The sequence below is a fragment of the Panicum virgatum genome, chromosome 9K, assembly GCF_016808335.1.
Source record: "Panicum virgatum strain AP13 chromosome 9K, P.virgatum_v5, whole genome shotgun sequence".
In the NCBI taxonomy this organism is placed as follows: Eukaryota; Viridiplantae; Streptophyta; class Magnoliopsida; order Poales; family Poaceae; genus Panicum; species Panicum virgatum.
The window spans coordinates 56,891,484-56,908,573 of NC_053144.1; the positions used below are offsets into that span (position 1 = coordinate 56,891,484).

A 17,090-nucleotide genomic window follows, 5' to 3' on the forward strand; every position below is an offset into this window, starting at 1 on the left:
CTGGTTATCAGGCTATGTTTAGAACAATAAGATCGGTAGGCTTACCAACAACCAGCTGGTGGAAGGCAGGGTCCACCTTCGCGCACACAACAACATAGCCGCGAGGCTCGGCGTCTTCCGGTGATTATACAGTCCCAATAGCGAAATCCCGCTTCAATTTTTTAATATCTTTTCGAGACAGCAAAAATGCTGCTCATGCAGAAACATGATGATCTAAAACAGAATCTGCTTTGCAAATGGCAGGAGTGAGGCCCATGACACTGCTCAGACACATGGCAGCTGTGGTCTAGATCGTGGGTTCTGAGGGTGACAATGCAACAATGCATTAACAATCAGGCATTGGTCTAGTCACGAGTCCCACTAAAATTGACAAAACTAAATCACCAGATTCCAATCCAGACTGAACCTGTTACCCTAATCATTTGGAAGATGATCGGAGGGTAGGGGGGAAAAACAGGTGTCAACGGTAGAGTATGATATTAGAAGTCAACAAAACGTGGCAGCTGCCTTCTGAAACTCTTTTGAGTTGAGGATTGCAAAAGAACTGGGGATAGCTTTTCGCCAGCACAGCTGAAAAAATTCATGGGATCCCATGCTTTCCAACTGTCCCACATGCGATGAGCGATGTTGTGGCCACGGACCATGACGAATCGGTAATGACACACAGTTAATCACGAATCAGCAACAGAAACCATCCCAACTTCAGGGAGCAAGTACTCTAGGCGCTGGTTGTAGAAGGATAGGCACTGACAGCTAATCTTGTTCTTGTGTCTCCTAACAAACAAAAGTGACAGGTCGACCATAAGCTGATAAACTGCATTATCATTTTATTGAGATCAACAGCTTCCGGAAGCTAGAACTCCATAACGCAGACTAGCATGATGAAAACTTTCGAGTTCTTAAGACACATGTCTGGCTCTCATCATTGGAACTGATCCAATGATTTCCTAGGTGTTATTTTTTGTTATTTGGTTAAGCCTCATGTGCAATAAATCGGTAGATGATTTGCAAAATTGCAATGTGTCAGTGATTTTGCGCTACAGAAGTGCTGGCACGCACGCAGTATTTTGGGTCACATGCAGGGCACTACCACCCTTTGCTTGGAATCAATTTGTTCAATGCAACCAAACGTTCATCAATTATTAGACTTAACAGGATTCCATCAAATGGACTCCATACAGTGTTCCAAGCAATCAATGAACTACAACATCCTAATCTATTAATTTTGTTGCCCAGCAAAGGGAGACATAAGACTTGCAAAAACAATGCAGCTGGGTTACAAGAAGCATGTCAGCTATACAACATACAAGGGAAATTAGCTGGAACTTTGGCCAAAAAAAAGGCAACCCCCCACTTAGCATAGCGGGCCTGGAGCCAAATTGATTATATATACATTTTCTTCAAGGAATTGACAATAAATACAACGACACAAGTAAACTTAACAACGTGAATCTGACTATACCTTGGCATTCTTTCTACCTGCAATTAATTGCGCACCACCTGAATTATCTCTTGGAGTCACAGAATAGGATAAAGTAATTTGCGCAGGACTGGGCTCTGTCCCTTCATGGAATTGGACATCAAAAGCAACGGATTGATATAGACAAACTTCATCTTCTTTACAGTAGTAGACCTGCAAGACATAACAGAACATAATCAGAAACACAATTGGTAAATATCAAAACCACAAGTTAACTAATAAAGAAACAAAATGGATTTCATGATATGCCAAAGAGCCCTTCTAAGCCTGGGGATACTAACGACACATGTTTTAGCCTCTACATAATAACTCAATATCACACGCACACTAATTCAAAATGACCATATGAAGAGGACAAGCTGCATTCGACTATTTTCGTGAAAGGGTCATTATAACATTTCAATTTTGTTTAGACTTGCTACCTTGAGGCAATTTTACCGCTGCTTCCATCCAAAGCCCCATATTAATTACAGCATGCTCTGTATCTCTTAAGGCTTTGTTTGGATAAATCCATTCCCTCTCGATATGTATGGATTGGAGGGGATGTATCCAAACAAGACCTACGATGGTTTCCCATAACTTTATAGGCTTAACCTGGTCATTTGTCACATCTTGATTCATGTGCCAAGAGCTAGAATGACTAAAGTGGCGTGTATTTTCAAACAAATTAAGTAATTTTAGTGCTGATTTTATGTTTCTACCTTGCAGTTTATCCTTCCCATCGATGACGACGACGATGATATCCTTTTGAACTTCAGCGATGCCAGCCCTTCGGAGTCTAGAAAACCATTTGCCGGCTCAATCTCAATTGCATTAGCTGGCTCTGTTTCCACATCAAATTTACTGCGAGCTTCCTATACCTCAGCAAAAAGAAATGTTAATCTTAATACAAATAATCAAAAAAAGAATATTACTGTTTGAATGTTGTGTCACATTCACTTCTGCCTATCATCGATGATGCAAACTTGCAAAGCACGATAAAAAGAACAATGTTCTCTGGATATTAGTGACCTTGGAGAAATGGTAACCATCAGGTACTGTAATTGCAAGAGACAAGAATCCTTCCATTGAAGAACCACCATCAACATTAATAACATCTGTGTCTACTGATAGCCGCCGTCTTAGGCGTTTCAATGTCTTTGGTTTTGGTGACGGCGGCTGCACGCCAATCAAATCTAGTGTCTTCACCTCTGCACCTTTCTCACTAAGAGCTATATATCTGATCGCGTTGTTATTTGTATCTGCTACAAGAAGCCTTCCTGTAACATATCAACAGTGTGGTCATTGCATTACATAAGTTTCAATTTGCAGCACAACGGAACACAAGGGTAGTGATGAGGGAGAAAATTTTAAATATAGAATATGGAGAACTGTATTTAAGCAGTAGTTTTAGTATCAAAGACCTGGACCATGTCTTTTTGCTTGTGAAATTACAATCTAGTAAAGGATGTTGGGATTTGCTAGGAATCACTTGGGATTTGCGTCATCTGTAGTAAAGGATTGGGGCAGGGCAGGCTCGAGGACAAGTTCTTGCAGGAAATATAATTCTAAAGGAGCTCATCACATTGGCTTGTAGGTAGCAGAGGAACCAATTTTTTTTTAAAAAAAATTATAAAGTGCCTTCTAAGGGGTACTGTTGGAAGAGAATATGCTTCACAAAGGATTTGCTTATTAATTAGTCCTAATGGAGTCACTGCTGACTCCTAAATAATATTCCTCATCTAGGAAGTTATCTAAATGTGAATAATATTGGCTGAAGCATAATATTAGGCATAAAGTACATCAGGTTTTGTAGTCAGGTAATGTGAGCCTCATTTTTGTTTGTCCTTGTATTTTGGTAGTTTAGAGATGATGTAAAGTTTCTATTTGTTTTACCAACCGTACTTTGTTTAGGGTAGTTCATAGAGATGGAATGCAAACGATTGATAGTAAAAGACCAGTCAGGGTGCTGACAAGCTAAAAGAAATAATGATGAGCTCTTTAGTTGCCAAATTCAATGAATCAATTGTAGGAGAAGATTATGCTATAAATATATGGTATAGGTTCACTTGTATAGCAGTTCTACCAACTCACAGCTCATGACTCGATTTATTTCAAGACAAACCACATGAAAATGAATACATAAATAAAATTACCATCTCCAACTTCAACAAGTCCTGCTGGCTCAGAAAGCTGCATTCAGAAAATTCAAAACAATTGATCAAGCAATTCCTAGTCACTATTTGTTTGTCAGAAATAATAAAGAACGGAGAAAGCAACACCATTTATCAATCTACAGCAGAGCACTAGTACAGCTGACTAATGTAGCATCAATTTAAAATGAATTGCATGATGGCTCTAACACAAATCAACTGAAGTATAAGATAAACAAAATTTGACTTCTAAGTATAAGCTCACTTGAGCTGACAAGCCAGGACCATCCTTGTATCCTGCGCGTCCAGTACCAGCAACAGTTGTAACTTTTCTCGTGACAGGATCTAGCCTTTTTATCTGCCATTTCAGGTTAAGACAAGGAAAAAAAAACGAGGATGACTCAGCACAAAACAAAGGGCACATGATGCAATTTATTATTTGTAACAACAGTTTTTGCAGAAAGGGCTCTCTGATGAAATGCACAACTTGAACTAAAATGAACTACGAGTAATGTTGGTATTTAAAAGCTTTGTTTATTTTGGGTGGGTGGGGGATCAAGAGTTCCTGACCCTACCAGTAGCTTTGTTCAGCCATGGTTTTAGTCAGTTTGGCGCCAAAAACCAATCCAAGCTGGAAAGAGTCCGGTTTCGCAGCTTGGTCTCAGTGGTTTAGGTGGGTTTATACTGGCAATGATTTGATTATGGCAAATCACAATGTCTCACCACACAACGCCTACCTTGATCTAACCTACTGCCTTCTTCTATCCTCCCTGATCTCTGTTCCCCTCACTTTCCCTGAGAACAAGCAGGTGCACATCAGAGAGAAATGACACACGCAACTTCAGGCGTCACCAGCGGTTCAAGCAGGAGCTCCGATCCTTCAGGCAGACACCACCAGCAGCTCAACTGCTAGGATGTCGCCAGTGGCTCATGAAGGAGCGCTGAATCTCCGACCCTTTATAGAGGAAACACCGCAATGGTTGTGTCTTCGACGGTGTCATGCCCAATGTTTCTTGTGTGGTTTCGACCATTATAGAGGAGCTGTACCAGTGGTCCTTTGCTGGGGCTCGAGGAGTGTCACACCTCCTCGCCCAGGACCTTCGGGCGGGTCTAGGTGTTCCTTTTGGTTTTGGTCAGGTCCCACCCTTTTGTCTATCTGTAATAGTCTATAGCTGTCCGTTGTAAGGGCACGATATAGGCCCTTAACTGTATCACCTGGGGTTTCTACCCCTCCCTTTTCTTCTTAATATATTGATGCGCAGTTCTCCTGCGCGTTCAAGAAAAAATCTCCAACCCTTTGCCGCTCGGGAAGAATGCTACCGCTCCTGTCTGGATGGGGCTGAATCCCGTTACTTATGAGTTATGACAGGCCTGACTGTTTGTTGGCTAAACCAAACCAGCCCATCAAAACCTGCTATCACAGTTTGGTCTGGATTGGTTTCATGGTTTCCAACAGGTTTGGGTTAAACCATGAACAGGGCTAACAACCACCCTCTGACTGTAATTCGCATTATCTTTAACAGCTGGTCTCGCACAGGATAGAACTGTCAGAAAAATAGGAGAAAACCACCAAAGTTACTCCATAGGCTCTTAGCCTACATACAGAGAGGGTTAGTGTTGAATATCACATCATTCTGGACCCTACCCTATGCGCACCAATATCACACCTGAATGTCAACATGAGCAGTAGATCATCATGGTACTGATGACGGAACAGAAAAGGGAGAAATGTGAAGACGAATACGAGAACTCTAGGATAAAATTATAGTCAGAAAAGTACCAGGAGCTGCAGGTGGAACACAGGATGCGGAAATGTAGTAGACTAATAGGAGATGGAACTGGAGGTGATGTCGCAGAAACTGACCAGGACTTGCAATTGGAGTAACAGTTGAAGGAAACAGGATAGGATGGAACTGGGGGAGGGGGAGAAGAGTTCAGAGGAACTAGAGGCCAAGAAAGAGAACAAACTATGCTCTGAAGTCTGAACAATGTCAGAAGAACAGGAAAGAGGGAATATCTATGGCTGCAAACTTTATTCCACTAGGAGTCTAGGTCGTATATATATACGTATAGAGCACATGGGAAACCCTAGATTGTATTAGCTACAAAGCCAACTTAGCACTACACATATCTTACACTTAAATGGGACATAGATGATTATGTGTCAGAACAACTGATTACCTTGTGATTGTACGAATCGGCTACATATACTTGATTGTCGCTGGCATATACAACACCCAATGGATGTTGGAGGAGCACATCTGAGCCAGTCCCATCATAATCTCCAAACTGAATAGAACAGAAGAATCTAATTAAAAATGCTTGGACTGCTTAGTGCTGCAGTAACTAGGCGGATATCTTTAGTATCAAGAGACAGATACCCTAAACAAATTTTCTGGAAATACTGGATCTCCCCCAGCTAGCAATCTTGAGCCTCCTGTTTTCAGATTAACAGCTCGAATGGAACTGCTTTCACTATCAGCAACAATTAACTCCTGCAATTCTGTGATAATGATTCCTGTGAGTCAAATGCTCGGTGTCGTGATGTCGTCAGATCACAGACAGGACAGAAAAAAGGAATCGACAATGAATACCAGGAGCCAATGAAATCCCAGAAGGTTGTGCAAATGATGTTCTGAAGGCACTGCAATATAAATTTGAATTTTCAGAAAATGCAACCAGAACATCAAAGTACCAACCAAATGAAGCACAAGGATGGGAAGGGGCCAGATGGCCGCTAACATATAAGAAGCAAACCTGTATACTAAGATCCAGAACGGTTATTCTACTTCAACTTGTATAGTAATTAGCATGAAAAATAAACAATTAAACGTGTCTTGAATCTGTTGGTACTTGTCTACAAACATGCCTCAAGCAATTGCTAGCCGTGCTCCATGGGCAGCCTGCATGTATGACCATTGACCATAGCAGATTTGAATCTTTCCTGACAGATAATGCCAGAAAATTTGTTACCTTGAGCCATTTAAATTTCTCTCGTAGCCATCACCACTAAGAACATTGGTTACACCATCACGGATGTTGTGCTTCCAGATTTGGTGCTGCCCAGCCATTGCAATATAAACAGTCTCCTGTGACGGATCATAGCAGACATCCCATGGCGAATTTAGGACCTACATAAAAACTTTCAAGTCAAGTTATTTTGTTCTATCAACATGAAGTATGATATGATAAATTTGGCAGTGTTTAACTAATCCAGAAATGACAGGTGTGACTCTGGCGGAAATGCCACAAATATTGTATAGGGTGAAAATTCATCAAAAAGCATACTTCAAAGTTTCGAAAAAAAAATGAAATTTTGGAACATCCATGGGTGAACTATGGATTTGACAAATTTCAAAAAATATTGTAACTTCAAGGTACATTTTTTTATGAATGTTCGTTGTTTTGTTCTACAGGTGAAACAATCTGGAATTATATGGGCAATCACTTGGCCCCCTGAACTAAAGCCACATTGTGGCACAAAGGCTTTTGTCCTGTCTAAGATTACCTTTTCTGATATGCATCTATCCATAAAAGGTTTTCACTAGCTAATTAGTGTATGCAAGATGGGCCATGTGCCTTGAAATGTGCAGTGAGGGTGCGTTGGAGTAGCGGCTGGAAATAAACACTAGATACAGTTGATCAGATACATCTAAATTTAGTGAGAAAAAGTATGTCGTGGAATAAATTCTACAGCCTAGGCACAGGCAATTCACGTTTGAGGTTACTTATAAAATGTGTTATATATCTTGTAAATGAAGTGGTCGGTAAATCATGCATCTGAACCATCTAAGGCATTTCCAAATAGTTGTACCAGTATATCTGCAAGTGTTTTACTAACAATCTGGAGCATTACAGAATTTAATTATAATCCCACAAGGCTAAATTTCATATCTTTATATGGGTCACCAATATTGTGGTGGGATAGGACAGATCTTTGGTTCTCACTCTCATGGTTCAGTTGTATGAGAATCAACTTAGACTGAACAGTGTAATGCCAATGATCTTAGCATAGTTTTCAACCAAAACTCTTGTTTCTCTAAAAGCCATTAGTTACACTTGAGGGCAAACCAAATGTGTTCAGCAACTATTTGCCTTGTAGGAGTTTCATGAAAATAAGGTCGGTGTTTTGATACGATGGTTCCAGAATGGTAGCAGGAAAAGAAAAGTCAAGCCATGCCTGATCAGTTCCTTGACCTCCTCCTTTGTAATCAGAGCCTTTAGTCCCATTTCCAGCTAGTGTTCTCACAGTCTCATCCACAAAATTAATCTCTCTGGAAGGATAAAATGGCATTTAGAGGAGGACACACAATGATATACTAAACACGAGATCTGAACACACACTTAACTATGCTAATAAAAATATCAAAGGAACAACTGCTAAAAAGAATATCAAAGGATTCCTAATGGAAAGACAAACACAGTCTATTCCACTTGAAGTATTTGCATTTCTTTTGTTTATATATGAGAAACGATACATGCAGATCCCTGTAAAATGAAAAGTAGGGCCCTCCTGACATCATCAGTAAACATGAAGTAAAAAAGAGAAGAGGCCGAGAAATTGCTACTAAAATCAGAAAAAAATAAGAAGAAAACTCTACACAGGCAAATATTGACTCCATCGAAAACTTAAACTTCTTGATCCCACATATCTTTATTCCTTATCGTGGTTTGGGGTTTGGACTTTAAAAATGATGAAAGAAACTGCAGATTTCTAATGTGAAAATTGAGCTAGCTAAAACCCACGAGAAGACTACCTAAAGCCGTTGCAAAGGAGGGAAAGTCTAGGTGAGAAATGGTCTGCATGAGTTCATTGGTCATATAGAAGGGCTGTATATCAGACAACAATATAGAATATTGTCAATCAAATTTCCTGTATACTGAACAGTATGGTCAAGGCTTAGGTTTGAACTTTGTATACTTATCAAAACACTTGAAGTGAGAAAATCAGCTAACCAATGGAAATATGGATGTTATTTTACAAATGAAAAACAGGACACCTGATACACCATACACCCAAGTACTCAAGCTAACCTTAGCCTCCCTAAGATAAACTCCTTAGTCCAAACACCAGTTACTACCTTCCCTGGGTGCGTTTTTAGTCCTATCTTAGTTCTGATACACTACTAAAACTGTGGATGGCACTAGTTGAACAGTGTAAACAAGTTTCAACATAAATACCAAGTTTCGCAAGAGTATATAAACAAATCAAACTGCACAATGGCATACAGCAATCTGTATACCTACTGTTAGCAAGGGGTTTTGTACTCATGGGCTCTAGTCTCGTCTGGCCGCATGGGCCTGTACACCATGCGCCGGCCCTGGTGGTATTAGGATAGGTGTGCGTCTGATTAGGCAAGGATCTCCTGGTTGTTGGGTGTTTCTATAAACCCTAGGTCATCCTTGCCTATATATATGTAACTCATGCCTCACATCCTAATCAATCTTTCCGAGCCATACTGCTTTCATGGTATCACGAGTCCGGGTCTTTACCCCGATTCCCTTTCCGCTGCCCTAGCGCGCCGTCCCTTGGCTGCGCTCCGCAGCGGCCTCCCGCCGTTGTTGCGTCCACCCAGATGGCCGGATCCACCCCACCCCAAGACGCCGTCGATGGCTCCCCCGACGCCGATCACCTCGCTGCTGAGGAACAGCGACGCGCTGATCGCGCCGTGGAATGCGCAGCCGCACGCGCCGCCGCCCTGGAACTCGCCCAGGCCGCTGAGCTCGAAGCCGCCGCCGCCTCCAAGGAACGCGACGCCGCTGCCACCCGTGCCCGCGACGCCCTCAAGCGCGCGGCCGCCGCGCGCGCCGTCGCCGACGCCCCCTCCTCCGATGATGAAGCCGAGGACGACGCGGACGCCAAGGACGCCAAGGTCGTCCACGGCTCCGATCTCCACCAGGCCATGCTGATGCACGAGGCCGCCACCGTCTTGAATCTCCATGCTCAGGCGGTGGCCGTCCAAAACATCCGCAGCCTCATCCCCATCCTCCTCGACCTCAACGCCGGGAACTACGCGCGGTGGCGCGATCAGTTCCTCCTCACCGCAGGCAAGTTCTCCTTGGAGGATCACGTCCTCCGTGACCCGCCGGCGTGCGTTTTCCCGGACTGGACACACATGGATTGCGTAGTCAAGTCTTGGATCTACGGCACCGTCTCCAACGACCTTGCCGACACCGCCATGGAGCGCGACACCACTGCCCGTGCCGCCTGGCTTGCCCTCGAGACCCAGTTTCTCGGCAACCGGGAGACACGGGTCCTGTACCTCGACGCCCAATTCCGGCAGTTCGTGCAAGGTGACCTCTCCATCGTCGATTACTGCAGGACGTTCAAGCAGATGGTGGCCAAGCTACGGGATCTGGGCGAACATGTCACCGACAGGACTCTCGTCCTGAACGTGATCCGCAGCCTCAACGACCGCTACACCTGCCCTCGGCCTGCATCTCCGGCGCGCTCGGCCCTTCCCCACCTTCGACGACGTGTGCGCGGACCTCCTCATGGAGGAGCTCAACCTCGCGAACCGCTCCTCCACCTCGTCCACCGCACTCGTCGCCTCGACCGCTGGCCAGCACGCGAGCGGCTCTACTTCCTCCTCCGGCGGCGCACCGCGGACACCCTCTGGCGGGGGCTCGAGCTCCGGGGGCGCGGGCTCCGGCAAGCCCTCCAAGGAGAAGAAGGGCGGCCGCGGCAGGCGCGGGGGCCGCGCCCAGCAGAAGACCACCCCTCCAACCGGTACCAGCGCCGCCAACGGCGGCAGCTCCTCCGGCACCGGCGGACCCGGCGCCAGCGGAACGCCCGGCGGGGCTCCCTGGCCTTCGCTGTATAATCCGTGGGCCGGGACGATATAGATGTATCCCGGCCCGCGGCCTCCCGTGGCGCCTCAGCAACCCGTGCGCCCTGGGCCGCAGCAAGCCTTCGTGGCCCAGCCGGCCTTCGCTCCACTTGGGCTGCCACCGGGTTTTTTCGGCTACCCCGCGGCCCAGGTTCCCCAGGGCGCCACCTGGGCTGCCACTCCTCCGCAGACCCAGTACAGTCCCCTCTCCTGGCACGCCGTCGTGGGATCAACAATCACTCGCCTCCACGTTCAGCACTATGACGCTGAACCAGCCGCAAAATAATGAGTGGTTCTTCGACACAGGCGCCTCCTCGCATATGACTCCCGATCCTCATACTCTTTCACATACCAGCTACCCTACGTCATCTCTTCCTGCTTCAATTATTGTCGGTGACGGTTCTCTTATTCCTGTCACTTCCTCTGGCGGCGCCCACTTTCCTGGGCCTTTACATCTTAATAATGTTCTTGTTTCACCTAAACTCATCAAGAACCTTATTTCTGTTCGCCAGTTTACCATTGATAATAATTGTTCAGTTGAATTTGACCCCTCTGGCTGTTCTGTGAAGGATCTCAAGTCCAGGAACGTGATCATCAGGTGCAATAGCTCCGGGCCGTTGTATCCTCTCCAGCTCCCTGCAGCTCAGTCTCTTGTCGCCGTTTCCACGCCGACGCTTTGGCATCGACGCCTCGGGCACCCTGGTCACGAGGCTCTCTCCAAGCTAGCGCTTCCTGGGTGTACTAGAACTACTAGCTCCTCGCTGTGTCATGCATGTCAGTTAGGCCGGCATGTGCTTCTTCCGTTTCGTGTGTCTTCGTCTCGTGCTTCACATAAGTTCGACCTCATACATTGTGACCTCTGGACATCACCTGTTGCTAGTGTCTCGGGTTTTAAATACTATTTGGTCGTTCTTGACGATTATTCACACTATCTTTGGACGTTTCCCCTGCGGCTCAAATCTGACACTTTCTCTACACTGTCTCACTTTTTCGCTTATGTGAAAACTCAGTTCGGCGACACGATCAAGGCAGTTCAGTGCGACAACGGCCGCGAATTCGACAATTCCAGCGCCCGCACGTTCTTCCTCACCCACGGCATTCACCTCCGGATGTCCTGTCCTTATACATCCCCGCAGAACGGTAAAGCCGAGCGCACCATTCGTTCTATTAACAATGTGATTCGCTCCTTGTTAATCCAGGCCTCGCTTAACCGTCCTACTGGGTCGAAGCGCTGCATACAGCGACCCTCCTGTTCAACATCCTCCCTACCAAGACGCTGCACTTCGGCACCCCTCACCATGCCCTTCTCGGCACCGATCCATCATATGCCCATTTGCAGCGTCTTCGGTTGTCTTTGCTACCCTAACCTCTCCGCTACAGCCCCCCACAAACTTGCACCACGCTCATCCCGTTGTGTTTTTCTGGGGTATTCCGATCACCACAAGGGATACCGTTGCCTTGATCTTCAGTCCAACAGGATTTTGATCTCGCGCCACGTCATCTTCGACGAGTTCACCTTTCCCTTTGCCGAACAAACCCAACCTGTAGCGGACTATGGTTTCTTGGAGGATTTCACTAACTCGGATGCCCAGCCCCATTGGCTCGTCACCTCTGTTCCCTGCAGGTCTTCCCGTCGCCCCTTGCGCGCCGGCCCGCGTCGTTCCTGCGCCCAGCACCACTGCTGGCGCAGGTCCCTTCCTCCAGCTGGGGACTGGATCGCCGCCCGCCAGCTCAGGTCGTGCCACGCGCGGCGTCGCCTGCGCCAGCGCCACGCACGACACCGTCCTCACCCGCGCCACGCGCGGCTCCGACTTCGACGACATCCTCCGCGCCAGCGCCACGCGCGGCACCGTCCTCACCCGCGCCACGCGCGGCCCCGACTTCGACGACATCCTCCGCGCCACGCGCCGCCCCGTCTTCGCCCGCGCCATACGCGGTGCCATCCTCGACACCTGCGCCACGCGCGGCCCCACTTCACGTCTACTCGCGCCGCGCCTCTACGGTGGTTCCTGCGCCGACCAGCGCACCGGCCCTCCCCAAGGGTGCTGTTCCCGTCCCTCCGGTCGTCAACGACCATGGGATGCAGACTCGCGCCAAGTCCGGGCTTCGCTTCCCGTCTGCATACCAGGCGGCGCCCCTGTCTCCAGTTCCTCGGACGTTCCGCAGCGCCCTCGCCGATCCCAATTGGCGGGCTGCTATGGAAGCGGAACACTCGGCCCTTCTAGGAGAACAACACCTGGGAACTCGTACCGCGCCCACCTCGTGCGAACATCATCTCCGGCAAGTGGATTTACAAGCACAAGTTCCATGCTGATGGAACTCTCGAGCGTTACAAGGCACGATGGGTGCTTCGTGGCTTCCACTCAGCGTCCGGGCATCGACTTCGACGAGACCTTCAGCCCGGTGGTGAAGCCCGCCACAGGTCCGTACAGTGCTCTCGATTGCACTGTCCCGTGGGTGAGCTGTTCACCAACTCGATGTGAAGAACGCCTTCCTCCACGACACCTTGACCGAGACCGTCTACGCTTCCCAGCCTGCCGAGTTTGAGGACTCCGCACATCCGGACTTTGTTTGCCGCCTCAACAAGTCCCTCTACGGTCTCAAGCAGGCACCTCGGGCATGGTACAGTCGCTTCGCCTCCTACCTGGTTTCTCTTGGCTTCGTCAACGCCAAGACCGACACCTCGCTGTTTGTGTACCACCGTGGCGGCGACACCATCTACCTGCTTCTGTACGTGGATGATATTGTTCTCACGGCTTCATCTACGGCTGTGCTCCAGCGCACCATCTCTGCCCTTCAGCGTGAGTTCTCCATGAAGGACCTTGGCGAGTTACATCACTTCCTGGGAATGCGTGTTCAGCGGCGTGATGGCTGCCTGCTTCTGTCTCAGGCACCAGTACATGCTGGACATCTTGGATCGGGCTGGCATGGCCCAGTGCAAGCCTTGTTCCACCCCCGTCGACACCAATCCGAAGATGTCTGCCGCTACTGGAGCGCCTGTTCAGGATCCATCAGATTTTCGGAGTCTGGCTGGTGCATTGCAGTACCTGACGTTCACTCGCCCCGACATCGCGTATGCGGTTCAGCAGGTCTGTCTCCATATGCATGATCCTCGGGAAACTCACTTGGCTGCGCTGAAGCGCATTCTTCGCTACGTTCGAGGTACCCTACACTTGGGGCTGGTTCTGCGTCCTTGTCAACAGGAGGATCTGGTGGTGTATTCTGATGCTGACTGGGCCGGCTGCCCGGACACACGCAAGTCTACCTTAGGCTATGCAGTGTTCCTCGGGGATAATCTTATCTCCTGGTCGTCCAAGCATCAAAACACGGTCTCTCGCTCCAGTGCCGAGGCAGAATATCGCGCCGTCGCCAATGCTGTTGCCGAGGCTTCCTGGCTGCGCCTAGCTTCTCAGTGAGTTACATTCTCCCCTGCGTCGTGCCACATTGGTGTATTGTGACAATATCAGCGCAGTCTACATGACCTCCAACCCAGTTCAGCATCAACGTACCAAGCACATCGAGATCGATCTTCACTTTGTGCGGGAGCGTGTTGCAGTTGGTGATCTTCGCGTGCTCCACGTTCCTACGTCTTCACAGTACGCCGACATCTTCACCAAGGGACTGCCGTCTTCTGTCTTCACGGAATTCAGGTCCAGTCTGAACGTTCGATCCACTGACGATCAGACTGCGGGGTAGCAAGGGGTTTTGTACTCATGGGCTCTAGTCTCGTCTGGCCGCATGGGCCTGTACACCATGCGCCGGCCCTGGTGGTATTAGGATAGGTGTGCGTCTGATTAGGCAAGGATCTCCTGGTTGTTGGGTGTTTCTATAAACCCTAGGTCATCCTTGCCTATATATATGTAACTCATGCCTCACATCCTAATCAATCTTTCCGAGCCATACTGCTTTCACCTACAATCTTAAGATTAAACTGCTGAGACTGAGAAGGTTACTACCATGTTATTTTGCAAGTTAACAGAAACTGAATGACCTAACAGAATTCAGTCTAGGTACTTACCGCAGTGCATGGTTCTCAGTGTCTGCAACATATAAGATATTCTTTTTGGAATTATAAGAAAGACCCTGAAATAGGTGTCAAGGGATATAAGTTATATGAAATAACATGCATAACACAAACGAAGTTCAGATCAAGAAGCTCTAAAATTTTATTTCAAATAGTTTAGACTTAAGAAATAGTACATCAACTGGGATCATGCTGACTCAGGACATGCTAATGCCCTTCACTGAGGGATAGCTTCTATACGTCTACTAAAGCCAAGTGCATATCAAAAATGAGCCCTCATATCATGTCTCTGAACCCCAAAAAAAAAAAGTTGTAACCAGCCTGGACCTGGAGGGTGTTAAGGCCCAAGAGGCCCACTATGCTTATATACACACAACAAGACTACTGTCTCTCTCTCTATTGTTCATTCTTCCTGAAGGTATTATAACATGGAATCAGAGCGGGTTCGATAGGGGATTTTTTTTTCCTCGCCGGCCACCGTCCGCTGCTGCCGGCCGCCGCCCGTCGCGGCCTTCCCCCGCCGTCCGCTGCTCCCATCTGCTGCCCGTCGCGGCCTCCTGTCCGCCGTCGCGGATCTGCCTGTTCGCAGCCCGTCGCGGTGCCCTGCTGTCCTCTGCCTGTCGCAGAGCGGCAGGCCCCGCGCTGAGCCATCCCCGACCTCCGGCCGTCGCGGATCCATTTGGCCAGACGCTGCCTCGGCTGTTCTCCCGTCCGCCCGTCTGGGCCTTATTCCCTGCTGCCTGTTGCAGCTGCCCGTCCGCGCGCCGTTTGTGCCCGCCCCTGTTCTACAGCAAGGACCGGGGGTTCTCTGCTCTGCTGGTGTTCTGCAGAACGGAAGAAGGGGGGGTGCTCTGCCCTGATCTGCTGCTGCAGGGGTATTTCTGCCTTGTTTTGTCCGTGATTGAAGCAGGTTGCCCATCGCACTCTTTTCTACTACTGGTATTCTGTATCTCTGCTGCTCCAGAGGTCCTTTGTGGCTGGTCAGTTGTGCAGCACAGCTTCATTCTCTGTTTTGAGTACAAGTATTAGCATTCTTCAATATGATGCAATCCAATGCTATAGCCAGTGATATTGAGCTTGATGGCGAGATCTGTACTAGAGGATCTGTCTATAGCTGCTACCTCACATGTCACTACTCCGTATTGGGTTTTAGATTCAGGGGCTTCTTTTCATGTGACGTCTGACAAGTCTAAGTTGGTTGCCTGTAAGCCTATCACTGATGGTACTTCTATCCACACGGCTGATGGTACATCTTGTCACATTACTCATCAAGGATCCCTTCACTCTCCTCACTTTTATATACCTGATGTCTCGTGTGTACCTCAATTATCTATGAATCTTCTATCAGTGGGTCAGATAGCTGATATGAACTGCTTTGTTGGATTTGATGAGTCCATCTTGCTTCATTCAGGACCGTCGAAATGGGAAAGTGATCGGGACTGGTCATCGCCGTAGAGATTCTTCTAATCTCTATGTTATGGATACCCTACGTCTTCCTTCTTCCACTGCTCGTGTATCATCAGCAGTGTCATCATCAGCTTCATCTTTTGCGAAGTGGCATCATCGTCTTGGCCATCTTTGTGGGTCTCGATTGTCCACCTTGATTGATGAGGGACGTCTCGGACACATTCCTATTGACTCTAGCTTCCACTGTAAGGGTTGTAAACTTGGCAACCAGGTACAACTCCCATATTCTAGTAGTACTTCTCATTCTGCTAGACCTTTTGATATTATTCACTCGGATGTTTGGGGCCCTTCGCCTTTTGCATCCAAGGGTGGTCATAGTTACTATGTCATTTTTATTGATGACTATTCTCGATATACTTGGATCTATTTCATGAAGCATCGCTCCCAGTTGTGTTCTATTTGTCAATCTTTTGCTAGCATGGTCCACACCCAATTTTCCACTGCTATTAAAATCTTTCGTTTTGATTCTGGAGGAGAATATTTATCTTTAGCTTTTCGTCAGTTTCTCACCTCTGAGGGCACTCTTCCTCAGCTCTCATGTTCAGGTGCTCATGCTCAGAATGGTGTCGCTGAACGCAAACATCATCATCTCATTGAGACTGCTCGAACACTTCTCATTGCATCTTTTGTACCCTCTCATTTTTGGGGAGAAGCCGTTTCTACAGCTGTATATCTAATCAATCGACAACCTTCTTCTAAACTTGCTGGAAAATGTCCTGGTGAGATTCTTTTTGGGATACCTCCTAACTATGATCACCTCCGAGTTTTTGGGTGCACGTGCTATGTCTTGCTTGCACCTCGTGAGAGAACTAAGTTGACTGCATAGTCTGTTGAATGTGTTTTTCTAGATTACAGTCTTGAGCATAAGGGTTACCGTTGTTATGATCCTTCCTCACGTCGCATGCATATCTCTCGTGATGTGACATTTGTTGAGAATCGTCCATTCTTTTATAACCCTTCTACTCAGCCCTCAGATTCTCCCACAGAGTCCACATCGTTTCTCTTTCTTCCTCCTATTTCATCAAGCGATACTGCCACACCACCTGATACCCTTATTCCCGATCCGGCTCCTTCCATCACACCTATTCCTGTTGAGCCTCCATCGCCACCACTGCCACCTCCTCCACCCTCTAAACCACCTATCACCAAAGTTTACA

General features: G+C 47.5%; 1 protein-coding gene across 6 annotated transcripts in view; it reads right to left on the reverse strand.

Annotated features, from left to right (window-relative positions):
* Positions 1–1,110: 1,110 nt before the first annotated feature.
* LOC120652589 (protein SUPPRESSOR OF QUENCHING 1, chloroplastic) overlaps positions 1,111–17,090 on the reverse strand; it is a 39,937-nt gene continuing 23,957 nt past the window's right edge. For 4 of the 6 annotated variants that reach the window (XM_039930458.1, XM_039930457.1, XM_039930454.1 and 1 more), the window contains 11 exons: positions 14,461–14,525; positions 7,793–7,886; positions 6,586–6,743; positions 6,207–6,256; positions 5,994–6,130; positions 5,794–5,901; positions 3,878–3,970; positions 3,616–3,652; positions 2,492–2,739; positions 2,182–2,334; positions 1,111–1,633 (listed from right to left, as the gene is read on the reverse strand). In XM_039930458.1, coding sequence (XP_039786392.1) covers positions 1,457–1,633; positions 2,182–2,334; positions 2,492–2,739; positions 3,616–3,652; positions 3,878–3,970; positions 5,794–5,901; positions 5,994–6,130; positions 6,207–6,256; positions 6,586–6,743; positions 7,793–7,886; positions 14,461–14,525 — 1,320 coding nt within the window. In that variant the 3' untranslated portion in view covers positions 1,111–1,456. The remainder of the gene's footprint in view (positions 1,634–2,181; positions 2,335–2,491; positions 2,740–3,615; positions 3,653–3,877; positions 3,971–5,793; positions 5,902–5,993; positions 6,131–6,206; positions 6,257–6,585; positions 6,744–7,792; positions 7,887–14,460; positions 14,526–17,090) is intronic. The other 2 variants (XM_039930459.1, XM_039930455.1) reach the window with 1 other exon arrangement.